At 46.4% G+C, this 21,666-nt stretch overlaps 1 protein-coding gene across 1 annotated transcript in view; it reads left to right on the plus strand.

Annotated features, from left to right (window-relative positions):
* The window catches only part of LOC132389274 (transient receptor potential cation channel subfamily M member 1-like), a gene marked incomplete at its 5' end in the record, with an annotated part of 255,446 nt that extends 235,393 nt beyond the window's left edge, over positions 1-20,053 (plus strand). Inside the window, 3 exons of the mRNA XM_059961770.1 lie at positions 5,203-5,393; positions 7,496-7,628; positions 14,412-20,053. Of these exons, the coding sequence (XP_059817753.1) occupies positions 5,203-5,393; positions 7,496-7,628; positions 14,412-15,675 (1,588 nt within the window). The remainder of the gene's footprint in view (positions 1-5,202; positions 5,394-7,495; positions 7,629-14,411) is intronic.
* Positions 20,054-21,666: the final 1,613 nt, after the last annotated feature.

The raw sequence follows: 21,666 nt of genomic DNA on the forward strand, positions 1-21,666 counted from the left end.
AAAAGCTAAAGACAGATGTATCAGTATTACAGTTGAATACAGGGAATTAGAGGCATGAGAGAGCAATTGGCCAAAATTGATTGGAAAAGAACACTGGCAAGGATGATGGCAAAGCAGCAATGGTTGGAATTTCTGGAAGCAATTTAGAAGGCACAGGATATATGCATCCCAAAGAGAAAGAAGTATTCTAGAGGAAAGATAACACAACCGTGGCGAACAAGAGAAGTGGAGAGAAAATACAAAAAACTGAGGCACAAGGGGATTTGGGAGTCCTTGTGCAGGATTCTCTAAAGGTTAATTTGCAGGTTGAGTCTATGGTAGGGAAGGCAAATTAGCATTCATTTCAAGAGGACTAGAATATAAAAGCTAGGATGTAATGTTGAGAGTTTATAAAACACTGGTGAAGCCTCACTTGGACTATTGTGAGCTATTCTGGGCCCCTTACCTTAGAAAGGATGTGCTGAAACTGGAGAGGTTTCAAAGGAGGTTCACGAAAATGATTCCAGGATTGAATGGCTTTTCACATGAAGTGTTTGATGGCTCTGGGCCTGTATTCACTAGAATTCAGAAGAATGAGGGGTAACCTCATTGAAACCCATTGAATGGTGAAAGGCCTTGATAGCATGGATGTGGAAAGGATGGTTCCTATGGTGGGAGAGTCTAAGACCACACTCAGAATAGAGGGACATCCTCTTAGAATGGCAATCAGGTGAAATTTCTTTAGCCAGAGTGCCAATTCTGTGGCATCTGTGCCAAGTCTTTATGCACATTTAAGGTGGAGGTTGATGATTCCTGACTGGTCAGGGCATGAAGGGATATGGGGAGAAGGCAGGAGATTGGGGCTGAGAGGAAAATTGAATTAGCCGTGATGAAGCGCCAGAGCCAGCTCAGTTGGGTCAGATGGCCTAATTCTGCTCCTCTATCTTGTGGTCTTATGTTACTGGCCGTTTTCTAGTACCTTGCACTTATGTGTGTGTGTGGGGGGGGGGGGTCAGTTACCCTATCCTTATCTATAATTTTAGTCTGGTTCTCTTTCTGTCTCTTTTCCCCCCTCACTATAATCTCCCCCCAGCCCTACCTCTCTTTCTCTTTTATTTCCCATAATTCTCCACCTTCCCCCAGCCCATTTCCCTCCAGCCTATCACTTCCCAGCTCTCTACTTCATCCCTCCCCCCACTTCTTATCCCCCCTTGGCCATCCCATGTTACTTCACTCCTGATGAAGGGTTTCGGCCCAAAACGTCGACACTACCTCCTCCCATAGATGCTCTCTGGCCTGCTGAGTTCTGCCAGCATTTTGTGTTTTTATTTATGTACAATGTCCTGTGTATGTTACTCAAAATGGCTTCTTCAGTTTATTACGAGTAAGAATGCTTTTTTGTCGGATAAGTGTTTCTCTCGCCGTTGTTTCGCTTTAGAATGGCTGATATGGTAATTGTATTCATTTGTTAATCAATGGGGAATGTTATTGTGTCTTGTGAGACTGGGAACTTGGGGGAGGGGTTTTCACGGGTTTTTGGTGTGAGGGGGTCGGGAGAAAGACGCTGAGGGAGGTAGACATGCGCTCGAAAGACCACCGGGGAGTCTGGGGAGGAAGATGATGAAGTCGGAGGCAAGCGACGAAGGGTCGAATGGTTCGATGTTTGAGCTCCAATGAGTGCACTAGACAGACTGAACTTTGATAAGTTGGCGCCTTTTGTTTTTTCCTTATATATATATTGTATTGCCTAATACTCTTTTAATTTTAGTAAACTCTTTAAAGTGTATTTCATAATGGTATTTGTTGTGGGTTTGATACTGTTGGCGGGCGCGAGGCATAAACTCGATTCTCACAGCACTTGCACGTAACGGGAGGTGGGTTGGTGAGTGGCTGGATCTCCTTTTCCCCTAGACATATACCAGCCTTTTGGGTAAGTGTTACATTTATTTCCAGCATCTACAGATTCACTCGTGTTGCCTTAGATGGGGGTGGAGTTTGTTAGGTGTGTTCAGGAAGGTTTCCTGACACCATATGTAGATAAGCCTACAAGAGGAGAGGCTTGATCTGTACTTGATTTGGTATTGAGAAATGAACCTGGTCAGGTGTCAGGTCTGTCCGTGGGAGAGCATATTGGAGATAGTGATCACAATTCTATCTCCTTTACCACAGCATTGGAGAGGGATAGGAACAGACAAGTTAGGAAAGCTTTTAATTGGAGTAAGGGGAAATATGAAGCTATCAGGCAGGAACTTGGAAGCATAAATTGGGAACAGATGTTCTCAGGGAAATGTACGGCAGAAATGTGGCAAATGTTAAGGGGATATTTGCGTGGCGTTCCACATAGGTATGTTCCAATGAGACAAGGAAAGGATGGTAGGATCCAGGAACTGTGGTGTACATAGGCTGTTGAAAATCTAGTCAAGAAGAAAAGCTTATGAAAGGTTCAAAAAACTGGGTACTGATAGAGATCAAGAAGATTATAAGGCTAGCAGGAAGGAGCTTAAGAATGAAATTAGGAGAGCAAGAAGTAGCCAAGAGAAGGCCTTGGCAAGCAGGATTAAAGAAAACCCCAAATCATTCTAAAAGTCTGTGAAGAGCAAAAGGATAAGACGTCAGAGAATAGGACCAATTAAGTGTGACAGTGGAAAAGTGTGTATGGAACCAGAGGAGAAAGCTGAGGTACTTAATGCTTCAGTACAGACAGACAGACATACTTTATTGATCCCGAGGGAAAGTGGGTTTCATTACAGTCACACCAACCAAGAATAGTATAGAGATATAGGAATATAAAACCATAAATAATTAAATAATAAGTAAATTATGACAAGTGGAAATAAGTCTAGGACCAGCCTATTGGCTCAGGGTGCCTGACACTCTGAGGGAGGAGTTGTAAAGTTTGATGGCCACGGGCAGGAATGACTTCCTATGACGCTTAGTGTTGCATCTCGGTGGAATGAGTCTCTGGCTGAATGTACTCCTGTGCCTAACCAGTACATTATGGAGTGGATGGGAGTCATTGTCCAAGATGGCATGCAACTTGGGCAGCATTCTCTTTTCTGACACCACCGTCAGACAGTCCAGTTCCACCCCCACAACATCACCAGCCTAACGAATGAGTTTGTTGATTCTGTTGGTGTCTGCTACCCTCAGCCTGCTGCACACAACAGCAAACATGATAGCACTGGCTATCATTCACTACGGAAAAGGATCTTGTTGATTGTAGGGATGACTTACAGTGGATTGAAAAGCTTGAGCATATAGACATTAAGAAGGAGGCTTTAGAGAGGGTGCAGGTGAGGTTCACCAGGATGCTGCCTGGTTTCGAGGGCATGTACCATAATGAGAGATGGGACAAACATTGGTTGTTTTTTCTGGAGCACCAGAGGCTGAGGGGAGATCTGATAGAAGTTTATATGATTATGAAAGGCTTAGATAGAGTAGAAAGGGAGTATCTCTTCCCAGGGTTGAAATGTCTAATACCAGAAGGTGTGAATTGAAAGTGAGGGGGGATAAGTTCAAGGGGGATGCGAGGGGTAAAATTTTTACTCAGAGAGAGGTGGATGCCTGGAATGCAAATCCTAATATGGTGGTAGAGGCAAATATATTAGAGGCTTTTAAGAAACATTTAGATAGCACATGAAGGGATATGGACATTGTGTAGGTGTGGTGTATAGTGTTTGGGTGTTTCTGATTTGCTTTTTAGTTGGTTTGGCACAACATAGTGGGCTGAAGGGCCTGTTCCTCTGCCGTACTGTTCAATGTAAAACAAGCCAGTAGATCTAAGTACTTCAAAGGGCCCATTTCTGTGTTGTATAATTCTGTGATTTCTACCTACACTGGCTGTCAACACAAAGAAATGATTAATTCCAGGATGAAGATACAACACACTAATTGAAGGAATGAGCTGTCACCAAGTGGGCAGCTGTGCAGGTTGCAGGGAAAATGGCTGAGACCTCTCACATTCTTCCAGCTAATCAATGTATCTGCAACACCCACTGCTGCCTGAAACCAGTGCTTTACTGGGAGAAACCCTTGCTTGACTACTATCGTTTGCTCCTTAAAGCAGCACCGCCATAAACACACTTGAGATTGAAACAATGAAGGGGGATATTGAAAGGCCTAGAGTGAACATTGAGAGGATGTTAGGGGAGTCTAGGACCACGGGGCACACCTTGAGAATGGAAGGATGTTCTTTTGGAACAGAGATGAGGATTTTTTAAAATCAGAGTGGGACTCAAGTTTTTTGTCATTCAACCATATACGTGTACTACAGTATATGCAACCAAACAAAACAATGTTCCTCAAGACCCAAGGGGGACAACATAGTACATGTGATTTGCACACGACACATAAAGTAACACTATCACAAATAAATTGACAAATGATAAAGTACATTCCAGAAGATTGACATTTAGCATTACGACACAAGTTATAAAGTAACCAGTATTATGCTACTTGCGCTTTCTATGTGATGAGACCCAGTGGTGGCAGCAAGCTCAGTATTCTCAGGGCCTGGGGGAAGAAGCTTTTGCCACAGATGGCCATGGAGGCCAAGTCATTGGGTACATTTAGAGCAGAGATTGATAGGTACTTGATTAGTAAAGTATTAAAGGTTACGGGAGAAGTCAGGAGAATGCAATTGAGAAGGGAAATAAACCAGCCATGATTGAATGGTGGAGTATACTTTAATGGGTTGAATGGACCATCTGCTATGGTCTAAACTCATCTAGTATGCAGTGTCTGGTGCTCATGTGTTGCTGTTTACAAGTAAAAGCTAACAGTAATACAGCCTTAATAAAGGTGGTCACACTGAATCAACAATGCTCTCTGGTACAATAGTGTATTGATAGTCTTCTCGCATGAAGAGCATTGTTTTAAATATATATTAATGTTTATGTATACTACAGTGCCTCCACCATTGTACCTCCATGATAATGAAACACTGTACGTAAGCCTGCCTCTCTGGTATGTGTGTTATATGCATCAAGGTGAGGAACTATTAAAACAGTCAGATTTAAATTCCCCATGTGTGTCTTACCAACAGATTTTCCCCATTTATCCTTCAATGCTCCTTATATCTTCACAGAAGTTCTCTGTACAGTTTACTCTATCGCAGATCCTTGCCTCTTCTTCTCACTATCCCTGTGTGCATTTCCCTCTTCTCTCTCCCTGAGATTTCAGTGTAGGTTTTCAGACTGAGATCCACTGTATCTCTTCCTGCAGCAACACTTTCCTGGAGGTGATTTCCATCTCTAACCAAGTGTGGAAGTTCCAACGCTATCAGCTGATCCTAACATTCCACGAGAGGCCAGTTTTCCCTCCACCTCTCATTGTCTTCAGTTACCTGGCCATGGTCATTCGTCACTGCTGCCACAGGAAGAACCAGAAGGTGGATGAGCGAGATCGGGGGCTAAGTGTGTGAACTTCTAAATTGCTAGTCATTGTGCCTTTCAACCTGTGGACTTCTGCCATATGCCTCTTCCACCATTACTCCACATTACCCTACTGTCCCCATACCCACCACATCTTCCATGAAACATAGGTCACTCAGCCCATCATGTCTGCTCTGCCATTCCATCAGGGCTGATTTATTGTCCCTCTAACTCCCATTCTCCTGCCTCTCCCCATAACCTTTAATGTCCTAATCAAAAACCTACCAGCCTCTGCTTTAAATATACTCGATTACTTGGCATTAGTTGTATTAATTCCACATGTTCACCACCCTCTGACTAAAGAAATTCTTTCACATTTCTATTCTAAATGGATATTCTGAGGCTGTGCCCTCTGGTCCCAGACATACCCACTATAATATTCTCTCCACATCCACTCTGTCTATGCCTTTCAATATTCAATAGGTTTTGGTGAGATCCTCCCTTGTTTTTCTAAACTCTGGTGAGTACAGGTCCAAAGCCATCAAACTGTCCTCATATGTTAATACTTTCATTCCTGGAATTATTTTCGTAAACTTTTGTTGGACCCTTTCCAATGCTACTACTTCATTTCTTAGATAAAGGGCCTAAAACTGCTCACAATACTCCAAGTGTGACCAATGCCTTATAAAGCCTTGCCCTTGTATTCTATTCCTCTCGAAATGAATAACATTGCATTTGCCTTTCCTACCACTGACTCAACCTGCATGTTAACTTTTAGGGAATCCTGCACAAGAACTCCCAAATCCCTTTGCACCCCTGATTTTTGAATTTTCTCCCCATTTATTAAATAGTCTACACCAAGTGCATGACCATATACTTCCCTACATTATATTCCATCTGCCACCTCTTTGTCCATTCTACAAACCTGTCCAAGACCTCAACACTATCTGCTTCCTTAACTATTGCTTCCTCAATATTGCTTCCTATTGCTTCCTCAACACTATCTGCCCTCCACCTATCTTTGTATTTTGGGCAAACTTGGCCCCAAAACCATCAATTCTGTAATCCAAATAGTTGACGTATACTGTGAAAAGAAACAGTCCCAATTCCAACCTCTGTAAGACACCAGCAGCCAACCAGAAAAGGACCCTTTATTCTGACTCTTTGCCTCCTGGCAGGCAGACAATCTTCTATTCATGCTAGTATCTTTATTATTTTTTTTTAAAAGCTTCCCAATCCTCTAAACTCCCACTGTTATTTTTGCTCAATTATATGCTGTCTTTTATTTTTATGCTCCCTTTGACTTCCCATTAGGCACAGTCCTAATACTTCATCTTGTGCCTTCCAAATTGCTCCCAGAAACTCCAACCATTGCTGTTCTGCCATCATCCTTGCTAGTGTCTCCTTTCAATAAACTTTGGCCAGCTCCTCACTGATGCCTCTGTAATCTACTTTACACCATTGTAATACTGATAGATCTGTCTTTATCTTCTCCCTCTCAAAGTGCTGGGTAAATTCTGTCACACTATCCTATCCCATCCCCCTTCCCGGTCCAACCCCACATTTCTCACCATGATAGAAGCAGGGGTAGCCATTCAGCAAGGAATGCTATTCAGCCTCCACCCCTGATCCATATTATGTAGGAATGTAGCTAATCTTTTAGCTTAGCTTCACTTTGCTGCACTAACTTCATCTCTCTTGATTGTCTGAATTTTTAATATATATGCAGTTCTGCCTCAAGTGTACTCAGTGATTTTACATTCAAGTCCACTTGGTTACAAAATTATAAAGATCACTATCACCTGGGTTAAGAAATTTCTTTTCATCTCAGTCCAGGATGGCTAAGCCTTTTATTTTCCGATTGTGATCTCTATTTCTAGATGCCAGACCCAGGGGAACAACTACTCAATCAATTCCATCCTTCTGACCACATACATTGTCTTTACTCCTGCACCCCACTGTTGTCCTAGACTCTGTATGTACTTGACACTCCGCTCCCCACCACCTCCCTACTTCATCTCCAATGACATGAATCATTATAAAGCTTTTGGATACATTACAGTTGTTTTGACGATTGAATTTTAATATGCACTTTAAACGGCCATGAATATTTGAGCTATATTCATCCACTTTCCTTGTCACAGAACTAATCCTCAGTGAAGATGAACTGAAGAAACTTCATGAGTTTGAGGAGCAGTGTGTGGAACAGTACTTCGGCCAGAAGGAAAGCCTAGAGCAGTCATCAAATGATGAGCGGATTCGAATCACAGCTGAGAGGTAAGCTGATGTTTATGGTACGCACTGTCCCATGGAAGTGATGTTTAGCTCCAATTGAACAATCAAGGTGGCTTAGGATTTTGTGTCTGCTGGAAAATCATCAAATCCCACTCGACAAATAGATCCATAACTCGATCCACCTGCTAATATAATATCAATCTATCATTCTCCATTTTTCACATTTTCAGTTGACCTCTAGTGTTAGACAGTTCCATATTCTCACTGACCTTCATACAATTTTTTTTAAAGTGCCAGGGCTCTGAGGAGAAACAGTTCATATAACATATTGTGGCGGCTCATTTCCTAGCGTATGCGAACCGACTCACAATTAGATAGCCTACGGGGGTTTGCGAGCACAGAGCTTTGGAGCCTCTTCGCCATGGGGGGCCGGTTGACAGAGGCTTAAAAGTGAGGCTGAAGTTTTCGAATAAAGTTTTTTCCTTCGACTGCAGTTACCGACTCCGTGTCGTAATTTTAGCGCTGTTTGTAGCACACCGCTACAATTGGTGACCCCGACGGTCCAAACGATTTTTGGACCAGAAATGACCGACGCCGCCTCTGTTCATGCGGTTTCGTTGACACTGCCGGGTTTCTGGACACAGCGCCCGGACCTATGGTTCCAGCAAGCCGAAGCCCAATTCCACGTTCGCCGGATCACCTCAGAAGACACCCGCTACTACTACGTGGTGGGCTCCCTCGACCAGGACACAGCGGCCCAGGTCGCGGAGTTCGTACAGTCGCCCCCGGCAGACGGCAAGTACACGGAATTCAAAGCCCTGCTCCTCAGGACTTTCGGACTCTCACGGCGCGAGCGGGCTGCCCGTTTACTGCACCTGGACGGCTTGGGCGACAGACCTCCATCGGCTTTAATGAACGAGATGTTGTCTCTGGCCGAGGGACACACAGGCCTCATGTTTGAGCAGGCATTCCTGGAGCAGCTGCCCGAGGACATACGCCTGCTGCTGTCCGACGCGGATTTCAGTGACCCCCGGAAGGTGGCAGCCCGGGCGGACTTGCTGTGGAACGCCAAAAAGGTGAGCGGGGCATCCATCGCACAGATCTCCCAGCCACGCTCCCAGCAGCAAACCAATCCAGGCCCGGCCGCAGAGCCCACTAACCCCCGGCCCAATGACCACTGGTGCTTCTACCACCAGCGGTGGGGCGCAGAAGCCCGCCGTTGCCGCCCGCCCTGCAAGTTCCCGGGAAACGCCAGGGCCAGCCGCCGCTGATGGCTACGGCGGCTGGCCATCGGGATAGCCTCCTGTATGTGTGGGATAGCAGGTCGGGACGCCGCTTTTTGGTCGATACTGGGGCTGAGGTCAGCGTTTTACCTCCGACAAGTTACGACACCCGCAGCAGGGCACCGGGTCCCCCCCTGAGGGCCGTGAATGGCAGCACAGTAAGGACCTATGGCACCCGTCAGGTGCAGCTACAGTTCGGCTCCAGCCAGTTCACGTGGGACTTCACACTGGCCGCCGTAGCCCAACCGCTTCTGGGTGCGGATTTTTTGCGAGCTCACAGCCTGCTGGTTGACCTGCCCAGGAAGAGACTGGTACACGCCGAGACCTTTCAGACGTTCTCCCTGGGCGCGGCCCAGTTGCCAGCCCCTCACCTCGGCTCCATCACGCTGTCCGACAACGACTTCACCAGGGTCCTGGCGGAGTTCCCATCGGTTCTGGCACCGCAGTTCACAGCAGCCATGCCCAGGCACGGCGTACAGCACCACATCCCGACACAGGGACCACCCCTCCATGCCCGTGCTCGGCGGCTTCCCCCGGACAAGCTCCGACTGGCGAAGGAGGAGTTCCAGAGAATGGAGGAATTGGGGATCATCCGGCGGTCCGACAGCCCCTGGGCTTCCCCCCTGCACATGGTGCCCAAAGCGACGGGGGGCTGGAGACCGTGCGGCGACTACCGCAGGCTGAACGGGGCTACCACACCGGACTGCTACCCTGTGCCGCACATTCAGGACTTTGCGGCAAACCTGCACGGCGCCCGGATCTTCTCCAAGGTCGACCTTGTCCGAGGGTACCATCAAATCCCGATGCATCCTGACGACGTCCCCAAGACGGCTCTCATCACCCCGTTTGGCCTCTTCGAGTTCCTCCGCATGCCGTTCGGCCTGAAGAATGCCGCACAGACGTTCCAGCGGTTAATGGACGCGGTGGGACGGGACCTGGACTTCGCGTTCATCTATTTGGATGACATCCTCATAGCCAGCGGCAGTCGTCAGGAGCATCTGTCCCACCTCCGTCAACTCTGCGCCCGACTGAGTGAGTACGGTCTTACAATCAACCCTGCCAAATGCCAGTTCGGACTTGATACCATTGACTTCCTGGGCCACAGGATTACTAAAGACGGGGCAACCCCTCTGCCCGCTAAGGTAGATGCGGTCCGCCACTTCCCCCGACCCACCACGGTCAAAGGCCTTCAGGAATTCGTAGGTATGGTCAATTTCTACCGCCGCTTCCTCCCTTCAGCTGCCCGGATCATGCGCCCCCTGTTCGCCCTGCTGTCGGGTCCGAGCAAGGACATTACCTGGGACGAGGAGTCCGCCGCCGCTTTCGTTCAAACGAAGGAAGCTTTGGCTGACGCCGCAATGCTAGTACATCCCAGAATGGACACCCCTACCGCCCTCACAGTGGACGCATCAAACACGGCAGTCGGTGGGGTGCTGGAGCAGCTCATCGCAGGTCGCTGGCAACCCCTGGCGTTTTTCAGCAAACACCTGCGGCCACCCGAGCTCAAGTACAGTGCTTTTGACCGGGAACTGTTGGCGCTCTACCTGGCAATCCGGCATTTCAGGTACTTCCTAGAAGGTCGGCCCTTCACCGCGTTCACGGACCACAAACCGCTTACCTTTGCGTTTACGAAAGCATCCGACCCCTGGTCATCCCGCCAGCAACGCCACCTGTCCTACATCTCTGAATACACAACGGATGACCGGCACGTCTCGGGTAAGGACAATGTCGTGGCGGATGCGCTCTCTCGCCCTACCGTTCATGCCCTTTCCCAAGGGGTAGACTTTGAGGCACTGGCAGAGGCGCAGCAGGCAGATGAGGAGATTCCGAGTTACAGGACTGCAGTCTCTGGTTTGCAGCTCCAGGACCTCCCCGTGGGCCCAGGTGAGAGGACCCTACTCTGTGACGTCGCCACCGACCAGCCCCGTCCGGTCGTCCCCGCAGCCTGGCGGCGACGTGTTTTCGACTCCATTCATAACTTGGCGCATCCCTCCATCCGGACAACTGTCCGGATGGTTTCCAGCAGGTTCGTTTGGCACGGACTCCGCAAACAGGTCAGTGAATGGGCCAGGACGTGCATGCACTGCCAGACGGCCAAGGTTCAGCGGCACACCAAAGCCCCACCGCAGCAGTTCCATCCCGCCCACCGGCGTTTCGACCACATTCATGTGGATATCGTGGGCCCCCTGCCAGTGTCGCGCGGAGCGCGTTACCTCCTGACTATCGTGGACCGGTTCACAAGATGGCCAGAGGCGGTCCCGCTCACCGACACCACCTCCGAATCTTGCGCCCGAGCCCTGATCGCCACCTGGATATCCCGCTTTGGTGTACCAGCCCACATTACCTCCGACAGAGGCGCCCAGTTCACCTCCAGCCTGTGGTCAGCTATGGCCAGCCTTTTGGGGACTCAGCTGCACCACACCACTGCCTACCACCCACAGTCGAACGGGCTAGTGGAGCGTTTCCACCGTCACCTGAAGTCGGCCCTCATGGCCCGCCTGCGAGGAGCCAACTGGGCGGACGAGCTTCCCTGGGTCCTTCTCGGCATCCGCACAGCGCCCAAGGACGACCTGCACGCCTCGTCGGCCGAGTTGGTATACGGCGCGCCCCTGGCCGTCCCCGGGGAGTTCCTACCAGCCCCGAGGGGGCAAGAGGAAGAACCCGCTGCAGTCCTGGGCAGACTTCGCGAGAAGCTCGGTAACCTGGCCCCCATACCCACTTCACAGCATGGGCGGCACCCGACCTGCGTACCCAAAGACCTACGGAACTGTAAGTTTGTGTTTGTACGAAGGGGCGGGCATCGGCCACCGCTGCAGCGGCCATACGAGGGGCCGTTTACGGTGCTCCGGAACAACGGGTCCACGTTCGTGCTGGACGTTGGGGGGAAGGAGGAGGTTTTCACGGTGGACCGCCTCAAGCCGGCCCATGTGGACCTGGCGCAACCGGCCGAGTTTCCGGCGCCTCGGCGCAGAGGCCGACCTCCCAAGCAGGTTCTGGCCCAGGCTGTGGACATTGGGGGGTGTATCGCCGGTTCTGGGGGGGGGTTATGTGGCGGCTCATTTCCTAGCGTATGCGAACCGACTCACAATTAGATAGCCTACGGGGGTTTGCGAGCACAGAGCTTTGGAGCCTCTTCGCCATGGGGGGCCGGTTGACAGAGGCTTAAAAGTGAGGCTGAAGTTTTCGAATAAAGTTTTTTCCTTCGACTGCAGTTACCGACTCCGTGTCGTAATTTTAGCGCTGTTTGTAGCACACCGCTACAATATAACCATATAACAATTACAGCACAGAAACATGCCATCTCACCCCTTCTAGTCTGTGCTGAACGCTTACTCTCACCTAATCCCACCAACCTGCACTCAGCCCATAACCCTCCATTCCTTTCCTGTCCATATACCTACACGTTTTTTTTAAATGACAATATCGAACCTGCCTCTACCACTTCTACTAGAAGCTCGTTCCTCACAGCTACCACTCTCTGAGTAAAGAAGTTCCCCCTCGTGTTACCCCTAAACTTTTGCCCCTTAACTCTCAACTCATGTCCTCTTGTTTGTATCTCCCTTGCTCTCAATGGAAAAAGCCTATCCACATCAACTCTATCAATCCCCCTCATAATTATAAATACCTCTATCAAGTCCCCCCTCAACCTTCTACGCTCCAAAGAATAAAGACCTAACTTGTTCAACCTTTCTCTGTAACTTTGGTGCTGAAACACTGGTAATATTCTAGTAAATCTCCTCTGTACTCTCCCTATTTTGTTGACATCTTTCCTATAATTCAGCGACCAGAACTGTACATAATACTCCAGATTTGGCCTCACCAGTGCCTTGTACAATTTTAACATTACATCCCAACTCCTATACTCAATGCTCTGATTTATAAAGGCCAGTATACCAAAGCTTTCTTCACCACCCTATCCACATGAGATTACACATTCAGGGAACTATGCACCATTATTCCTAGATCACTCTATACTACTGCATTCTTCAAAGCCCTACCATTTACCATGTATGTCCTATTTTGATTAGTCCTGCCAAAATGTAGCACCTCACACTTATCAGCATTAAACTCCATCTGCCATCTTTCAGCCCACTCTTCTAAGTGGCCTAAATCTCTCTGCAAGCTTTGAAAACCTACTTCATTATCCACAATGCCACCTATCTTAGTATCATCTGCATACTTACTAATCCAATTTACCACCCCATCATCCAGATCATTAATGTATATGACAAACAACATTGGACCCAGTACAGATCCCTGAGGCACACCACTACTCACCGGCCTCCAACCTGACAAGCAGTTAACCACCACTACTCTCTGGCATCTCCAATCCAGCCACTGTTAAATCCATTTACTACTTCAATATTAACACCTAACGATTGAACATTCCTAACTAACCTTCCGTGTGGAACCTTGTCAAAGGCCTTACTGATGTTCATGTTTAAGAATGAAATGGGAAAAGAAGTTTGAGGAAAAATTGCAAGTGGATGAGAGAACAAAAGGTAGGGTCTGCAGTCAGCTTGAAGGGAATGATGAAATTAGAGATGAAATATGCAGGGAAACTTAAACTATTGTCTCATGGGCACCCATTGTTGGGCACTTCTGGTACAACATGGCCTTAACTGCACAATATCAATATTACACACAAAATGCTGGATGATCTGAGCAGCTCAGCCAAATATGGAGGCAAATAAACAGCTGATGTTTGAAGTCAAGATGAAGGGATTTTATCAAGTACCTGGCCTGCTGAGCTCTTCCAGTGTTTTGCATGATTGCACAAGTTTTTCAGCATTAAGAATCTTTTGTCCCTATGACGAATATTACTTAAGGGTAGAGCAGACTCGGTGGGTTGAATGCCCTAATTCTGCTCCAGTGTCTGATGGTCTTAACTTCATCTGAGCCTGGTCACTGCCTCATTGTCACAGCCTGATCACCACTCCACAGTCCAGTCACCATCCCACAGCCTGGTTACTGCCTGACAGCCTGGTCACCGCCCCACCACCCGGACCTCGCCTGGTCACTGCCCCACCACCTGATTTACCAAGGTGCTGCTGACTCTTAAGTGCCAGTTCTTCCCCTCTCACATCTCCCCATCAATATCAGTTTCCTCCAAGTCCATTTCTCACTCCCAAGCCACCAAATTCTGGGGTCCTTTGCCCTGCAATTTCCTCAATCACAGCACCATTCTTTGGCAAGTGGTCTCTGTTACCAAGCATCAGTTACATTTTATAAATGAGTCACGGGTTTCTGTGTTCAGAACCCACGGTTTCCCGTGCCCAGGTGTCACGGGTTTCTGTGCCCGGGTCCTATGGGTTTCTGTGTTCCGGTGTCCCATTAGGTTGACTATTGTTCACAGACTGCACAGGAAATGAGCTCCGTAGGATGAGAGCAGGCTGGAACAATAGATCTACAGGAGCACTCCATGAATAGTTATTGTGTGTGAAACCTCCTCAATAAGAAATGAATATGACAATGTGATTTCTTTTGGGTCTTCACCAGAATATAATCTCATTTTCTGATGACACTTCCCTTAACCTTTCAGGGTGGAAAACATGGCAATGCGTTTGGAAGAGGTGAATGAGAGGGAGCACTTCATGAAAGCTTCACTCCAAACAGTGGATATTCGACTGGCTCAATTGGAGGAATACACTGGGCGCATGGTCAGCGCAGTGGAGAAGCTGGCAGGTATTGATAAGGCAGAGTTGACCCATACCCGCTCGAGATGCCCCTCAGAATGTGAGGCTTCTTATCTCATTAGACAAAACAGCACTGAAACAGCGAGCATGTACCGCTTCCACATGGACGGGGATGACTTCAACAATGAGGACACTGTAGGCCTGATGTCTCCTTCCATGGGATCTCACAGGCGGACATATTCCTCCACTGTTCCAAGACATGAGCAGGAACTTCTTGAGCAGAGAAAGAACATGACACCAAAACACCAGTTTGGTCTTCACCAATCATGCAGCTCCCAAAGGACAGGGGAAATCGGCCAAAGGCTGGGAATTAGTCACCACCCCAGGAATTTCAGTTCTTGTGCAGATATCTTTGTAGCTTCTGCTGGTGGCCAGGGCAGTCCATTGAAGGCTAAAGAGAGAACTGGCTATCAAAAGTTCTTGCCTTCTCCATGTGCTGGGCTTCAAAGAGCTGTAACTGAATCTGTGTCAGTGGCACGAACAAAGTTGGAAACGTGTTTCTCCTTTCCTTTGGAGAGATCCAAGGCAGTGAGCTGCTTTCTCCCACAGACTTATGACTCATGCCATTCAGCAATGGTGAAGTGCAGAAGTGTTATATTTGGCCGAGAAGGTACAGTAGGACAAGAGGAACGCTGGAGCACTGACTATGACTTTATTGTGGATCATGGCCCCTCTGCAAGCAACCCCCAATGGGCTCTGTTTGAACGCAGATCTTGTAAGAATATGACCGAAGAATTAGTAATGGCAGAAGCATCTCACCATACGTTACTGTCCTCTCCAGTACCAATACGTGCACAAAGGCAGAGATGGTCAGGGGTTGAAGAAAATATTGATAATGGAAGCTATGTGAACAAAACCTCCAAACTCAGAACAGAGGCACAGGGAACAGGCCTGAAGTCTGAAAACTTCCTAACAGTGGTACTAGATAAATTTAATTCCCCAAGGTCAAAAAGTCTTCATGGACACCACAGGAAGACCAGGCTCACAGTGGGAGAAAGCTTTGACAAACCCAAACAAGCCTTCAGTACAAAGGATTTGCGACAAGTCTGGGGAGACTCGATCACTCAACCAACAGCTTTGGAAGAGAAAAGTACTGAGACCCCTTGTTAGCTGTATCTTCAAGCCTCAATCCCCAATGCCACAAAGGTGTAGTTCACCAACCTCTATCGGTTTAAAGCATCTGTACCACTTTTTTTAAAATCAATGTCTCTTCACTCCCCTCATGAGCTGACACATGAAGGATTCCCGCAGGCCTGAAAATTCCCCAGCCGTGACCCTGGAACAGTGAATGTGGAAGGAATGTTCTCGTGTGATGTGCACAGTGGATGTTGGACAGTGAGTGTGAAATGAATGTTGTATGATGTGGACAGTGAGTGTGGAAGGAATGTTCTTGTGTGGACGGTGAGTGTGGAAGGAATTCTCTCGTGTGATGTGGGTGTTGCTGGCAAGGCCAACTTTTATTGCACATCTTCATCTATTTTGAGAAGGGGATGCTGCATAACTTCTTAAACCACTGCATTCCTTCTGATGAAGGTGTTTCTCCAGAAATGTTGGGAGTTTCAGGGTTTAAACCCAATGATATAATCATATAACAATTACAGCATGAAAACAGGCCATCTCGGCCCTTCTAGTCCATGCCGAACGCTTACTCTCACCTAGTCCCACTGACCCGCACTCAGCCCATAACCCTCCATTACTTTCCTGTCCATATACCTATTCAATTTTACTTTAAATGACAATAACCAACCTGCCTCTACCACTTCTACTGCAAGCTCGTTCCACACAGCAACCACTCTCTGAGTGAAGAAATTCCCCCTCGTGTTACTCCTAAATTTTTGCCCCCTCTCAACTCATGCCCTCTTGTTTGAACCTCCCCTACTCTCAATGGAAAAAGTCTATCCACGTCAACTCTATCTATCCCCCTTATAATTTTAAATACCTCTATCAAGTCCCCCCTCAACCTTCTATGCTCCAAAGAATAAAGACCTAACTTGTTCAATCTTTCCCTGTAACTTAGGTGCTGAAACCCAGGTAACATTCTAGTAAATCTTCTCTGTACTCTATTTTGTTGACATCTTTCCTATAATTCGGTGAACAGAACTGTACACAATACTCCAAATTTTGCCTCATCAGAGCCTTGTACAATTTTAACATTACATCCCAACTCCTATACTCAATGCTCTGATTTATAAAGGCCAACATACCAAAGGCTTTCTTCATCACTCTATCCACATGAGATTCCACCTTCAGGGAACTATGCACCATTATTCCTAGATCACTCTGTTCTACTGCATTCTTCAATGCCCTACCATTTACCATTTATGTCCTATTTGGATTATTCCTACCAAAATGTAGCTCTTATCAGCATTAAACTCCATCTGCCATCATTCAGACCATTCTTCTAACTGGCCTAAATCTCTCTGCAGACTTTGAAAACCTACTTCATTATCCACAACGCCACCCACCTTAGTATCATCTGCATACTTACTAATCCAATTTACCACCCCATCATCCAGATCATTAATGTATATGACAAACAACATTGGACCCAGTACAGATCCCTGAGGCACACCACTAGTCACTGGCCTCCAACTTGACAAACAGTTATCCACCACTACTCTCTGGCATCTCCCATCCAGCCACTGTTGAATCTATTTTACTACTTCAATATTAACACCTAACGACTGAACCTTCCTAACTAACCTTCTGTTCGGAACTTTGTCAAAGGCCTTACTGAAGTCCATATAGACAACATCCTTTACCCTTGTCAATTTTCCTCGTAACCTTTTCAAAAAATTCAATAAGATTTGTCAAACATGACCTTCCACACACAAATCCATGTTAACTGTTCCTAATCAGACCCTGTCTATCCAGATAATTATATATACCCTCTCTCAGAGTACTTTCCATTAATTCACTCACCACTGAGGTCAAACTGACATGCCTATGATTGCTAGGTTTACTCTTAGAACCCTTTTTAAACAATGGAACCACATGGGCAATACACCAATCCTCCGGCCCCATCCCTGTTTCTAATGACATATGAAATATTTTTGTCAGAGCCCCTGCTATTTCTACACTAACCTCCCTCAAGGTCCTAGGGAATATCCTGTCAGGACCTGGAGATTTATCCACTTTTATATTCCTTAAAAGCACCAGTACTTCTTCCTCTTTAATCGTCATTGTTTCCATAACTTCTCTACTTGTTTCCCTTACCTTACAGAATTCAATATCCTTCTCCTTAGTGAATACCAAAGAAAAGAAATTGTTCAAAATCTCCTCCATTTCTTTCAGCTCCACACATAGCTCTCCACTCTGATTCTCTAAGGGACCAATTTTATCCCTCACTATCCTTTTGGTATTAATATAACTGTTAAAAAACCTTTGGATTTATTTTCACCTTACTTGCCAAAGCAACCTCATATGTTCTTTTAGCTTTTCTAATTTCTTTCTTCTTACATTCTTTATATTACTCGAGCACCTCATTTACTCCATGCTGCCAGTATTTATTGTAGATATATCTCTTTTTCCGAACCACGTTTCCAATATCCCTTGAAAACCATGACTCTCTCAAACTTTTAACCTTTCCTTTCAACCTAACAGGAACATAAAGATTCCTTACCCTCAAAATTTCAACTTTAAATGATTTCCATTTCTCTATTACCTCCTTCCCATAAAACAAATTGTCCCAATCCACTCCTTCTAAATCCTTTCGCATCTCCTCAAAGTTAGCCTTTCTCCAATCAAAAATCTCAACCCTGAGTCCAGTCCTATCTTTCTCCATAATTATATTGAAACTAATGGCATTGTGATCACTGGACCCGAAGTGCTCCCCAACACATACCTGTCACCTGATCCATTTCATTCCCTAACAGAAGATCCAACACTGCCTCTTATCTAGTTGGTTCCTCTATGTATTGCTGCAAAAAACTATCCTGCACACATTTTACAAACTCCAAACCATCCATCCCTTTTATAGTATGGGCTTCCCAGTCTATGTGTGGAAAATTAAAATCTCCCACAAATCACAACCCTGTGCTTACTACAAATATCTGCTATCTCCTTGCAAATTTGCTCCTCCAATTCTCGCTCCCCATTAGGTGGTCTATAATACATCCCTATAAGCGTTACTACACCTTTCCCATTCCTCAATTCCTTCCAAATAGTCTCCCTAGATGAGCCTTCTAATCTATCCTGCCAGAGCACCGTTGTAATATTTTCTCTGACAAGCAACGCAACACCTCCCCCTCTTGTCCCTCCGATTCTATCACACCTGAAGCAATGAACTCCAGGAATATTTAGTTGCCAATCACACCCCTCCTGCAACCATGTTTCACTAATAGCTACAACATCATATTTCCAGGTATCAATCCATGCTCTAAGCTCATCTACCTTTCTTACAATGCTGCTAGCATTAAAATAAATGCATTTAAGAAGTTCTCCACCTTTTCCTCTCTGTTTATCTCTAACAGTATCTCTAACTGTTTTTTTCTTCCTTCTCCCATGCACTCTGGTTCCCCTCCCTCCCATATCTAGTATAAATCCACTGGAGCCTCTCTAGCAAACCTACCTGTAAGAATATTTGTCCCCTTCCAGTTCAGATGTAAACCGTCCCGCTGGAACAGGTCCCACCTTCCCTAAAAAACTGCCCAATTATCTATAAATCTGAAGCCCTCTCTCCTGCACCATGTCTTCAGCCACATGTTGATCTGCACTATCTTACTATTTCTAAACCCACCTGCATGTGGCACTGGTAGCAATGCCCTTTAACTTGGATATCCTGCCCTTTAACTTGGCACCTAGCTCCCTAAACTCACCTTTCAGGACCTCCTCACTCTTCCTACCCACGTCATTGGTCCCTACATGGACCATGACATCTAGCTGTTCACCCTGCCTCTTGAGAATACTGAGAACTCGATCCGCGATATCACGGATCCTGGTACCAGGGAGGCAACAGACCATCCGGGTTTCTCGATCTCCTCCACAGAACTTCCTATCTGTCCCCCTAACTATCGAATCCCCTATCACTACTGCTCTCCTCTTTTCCCTCCTTCCCTTCTGAGCTGAGGGTCCAGTCTCGGTACCAGAGATGCAACCACTGCAACTTGTCCTGGTAGGTCGTCCCCACCAATAGTATCCAAAACGGTATACTTATTGTTGATGGGAATGGCCACAGGGGTGCTCTGCTCTTCCTGTCTATTCCCCTTCCCTCTCCTGACAGTCACCCAACTACCTGTCTCCTGACTCCTAGGGGTGACTATCTCCCTGAAACTCCTGTCTATTTCTGCCTTTGCCTCCCAAATGATCCGAAGTTCATTCAGCTCCAGCTCCTTAACGTGGTTTGTCAGGAGCTGCAGCTGGATGCACCTTTTACAGGTGTAGTCATCAGGGACAACAGTGCTCGCCCTGACTTCCCACATAATGCAAACGGAGCACTCAACTGCCCTAACTGCTGCCTCCATTACCTACTCCTAAGATAATTTGATTAATTAAAGGAGCTTACCCGGCCTTACCTCACTTGGTGAAGCTTGTACTCAGCCTCTGCTTGCTTTTTAAATCCCCCCGCTGATCTCAGAGGCCGACTTTCATGTGCTTGCGCAGTCCTGTCCTGTTCAACCTCGCCTCTGCCTGTTCTCGCCGAAGCCGTCCCACTCTGCCTCAGTCCACTCCAATGATGGACGCTATGACGATGGCCGCTGTATATGGCTGTCTTTCTTTATAAACCTTTGGTGTGCTATGTCACGCGCCTGCGCAGTCTAGCCTCTTTGCCACGATGATGTTGAAGGAATGCCAGTATGTTGATCCACAGTCCTGAAATAGTGCACCTGAGTGTAAAGTCTGAGTGTTAGGAGGCCCAGATGAGGATCTTTTTTGCAGCCATGATGGTGCAGTGAGCTGCTGTGTCCTGCATGATGTGGCAGAATCTTTTCTGCACTCAATGCTTCAGTCATACACAGTAATTTACCCACTGTCACTTGTGTTCTAAGCAAATGACAAGGCTATGTTGTTTTCTGTAAATGTATATGTCTGCTCAGTTAGGTTCATGGGAACACAGTTGAATGGAACTGAACCAAGGATTTTCTTCTCGTATGGCCCAACCACTGAACACTCAGCTTATTTCTGTTCAGTCTTCTGAAATGGAATATAATTGAAAGAAATACAGAAAATATTAGTTTATTTCTATTGCCAGCAAAGGAAATTATTCTACCTCGTTTACCTCCTTCAGGATAAAATTTAAATGGACAGTATTGGTAATCATATTCACTAATTCTCTCTCTCTGTATCTTACTGAACTTTTTTCAAATGAAGCAGATGACAAGGTGCTGTAACGATGATCGATCGTCTCTAATAACCCAGCATCCTGAAATCCTTAACTCCTTCACACAATGAATTTGTTGTCAGATGCATGGACTGAGATTGCCCTAGTCATTTCCTACAATGTGCTGAATTGCTCAAATTACTTCGTCAAGTTGGTGAGCCAGGCTTACAACACATATTATCTTGTTTTAGCAAGTTTGTGAAATTGAGTAATAATAAAATTGGCTGAATTTGACTCTTATTCTTTATCTCTTATTGAAGCCCCTCACAATGTAGAATTAGCATTTATCAGGACAGTTGTTATCCTTGTTTGATATGCTGACCATTTCTGCAGTAAACGTGCTGCTCTGCTAACTGTTATATTAGAAAGCAGACTTGCATATTTGGAACACGCTCGACTTCCTCCAGATGTTTTAAAGTGACCCACAGCCAATAACAAGTGTTTGAAGTGTATTTACCGTTCTCATGAAAGAAATCCAACAAATGATTTACACACAGTTATTCCCAGAGATAAACTATGCTGGTAATATTGATTAAAGTATTGACTAGGGCTAACTACTTTTCAGTGACTGAGGAGACACAGTGACACAGCTCATACAGCAGCTGCCCCAGTGCCAGAGATCTGGGTTCAATTCCTGACCCGAGTGCTGTCTGTGTGAAGTTTGCACCTTCTCCTATAGTCATGTGTGTGTCCTCATGATGCATTGCTTTCCTCCCACACACCAAGACAATTAACCATGAAGTTGCCTCTAGTGAGAATGAGACAGTAATGAGAATTTAACA

The sequence above is a fragment of the Hypanus sabinus genome, unplaced genomic scaffold, assembly GCF_030144855.1.
Source record: "Hypanus sabinus isolate sHypSab1 unplaced genomic scaffold, sHypSab1.hap1 scaffold_521, whole genome shotgun sequence".
Classification (NCBI taxonomy): Eukaryota; Metazoa; Chordata; class Chondrichthyes; order Myliobatiformes; family Dasyatidae; genus Hypanus; species Hypanus sabinus.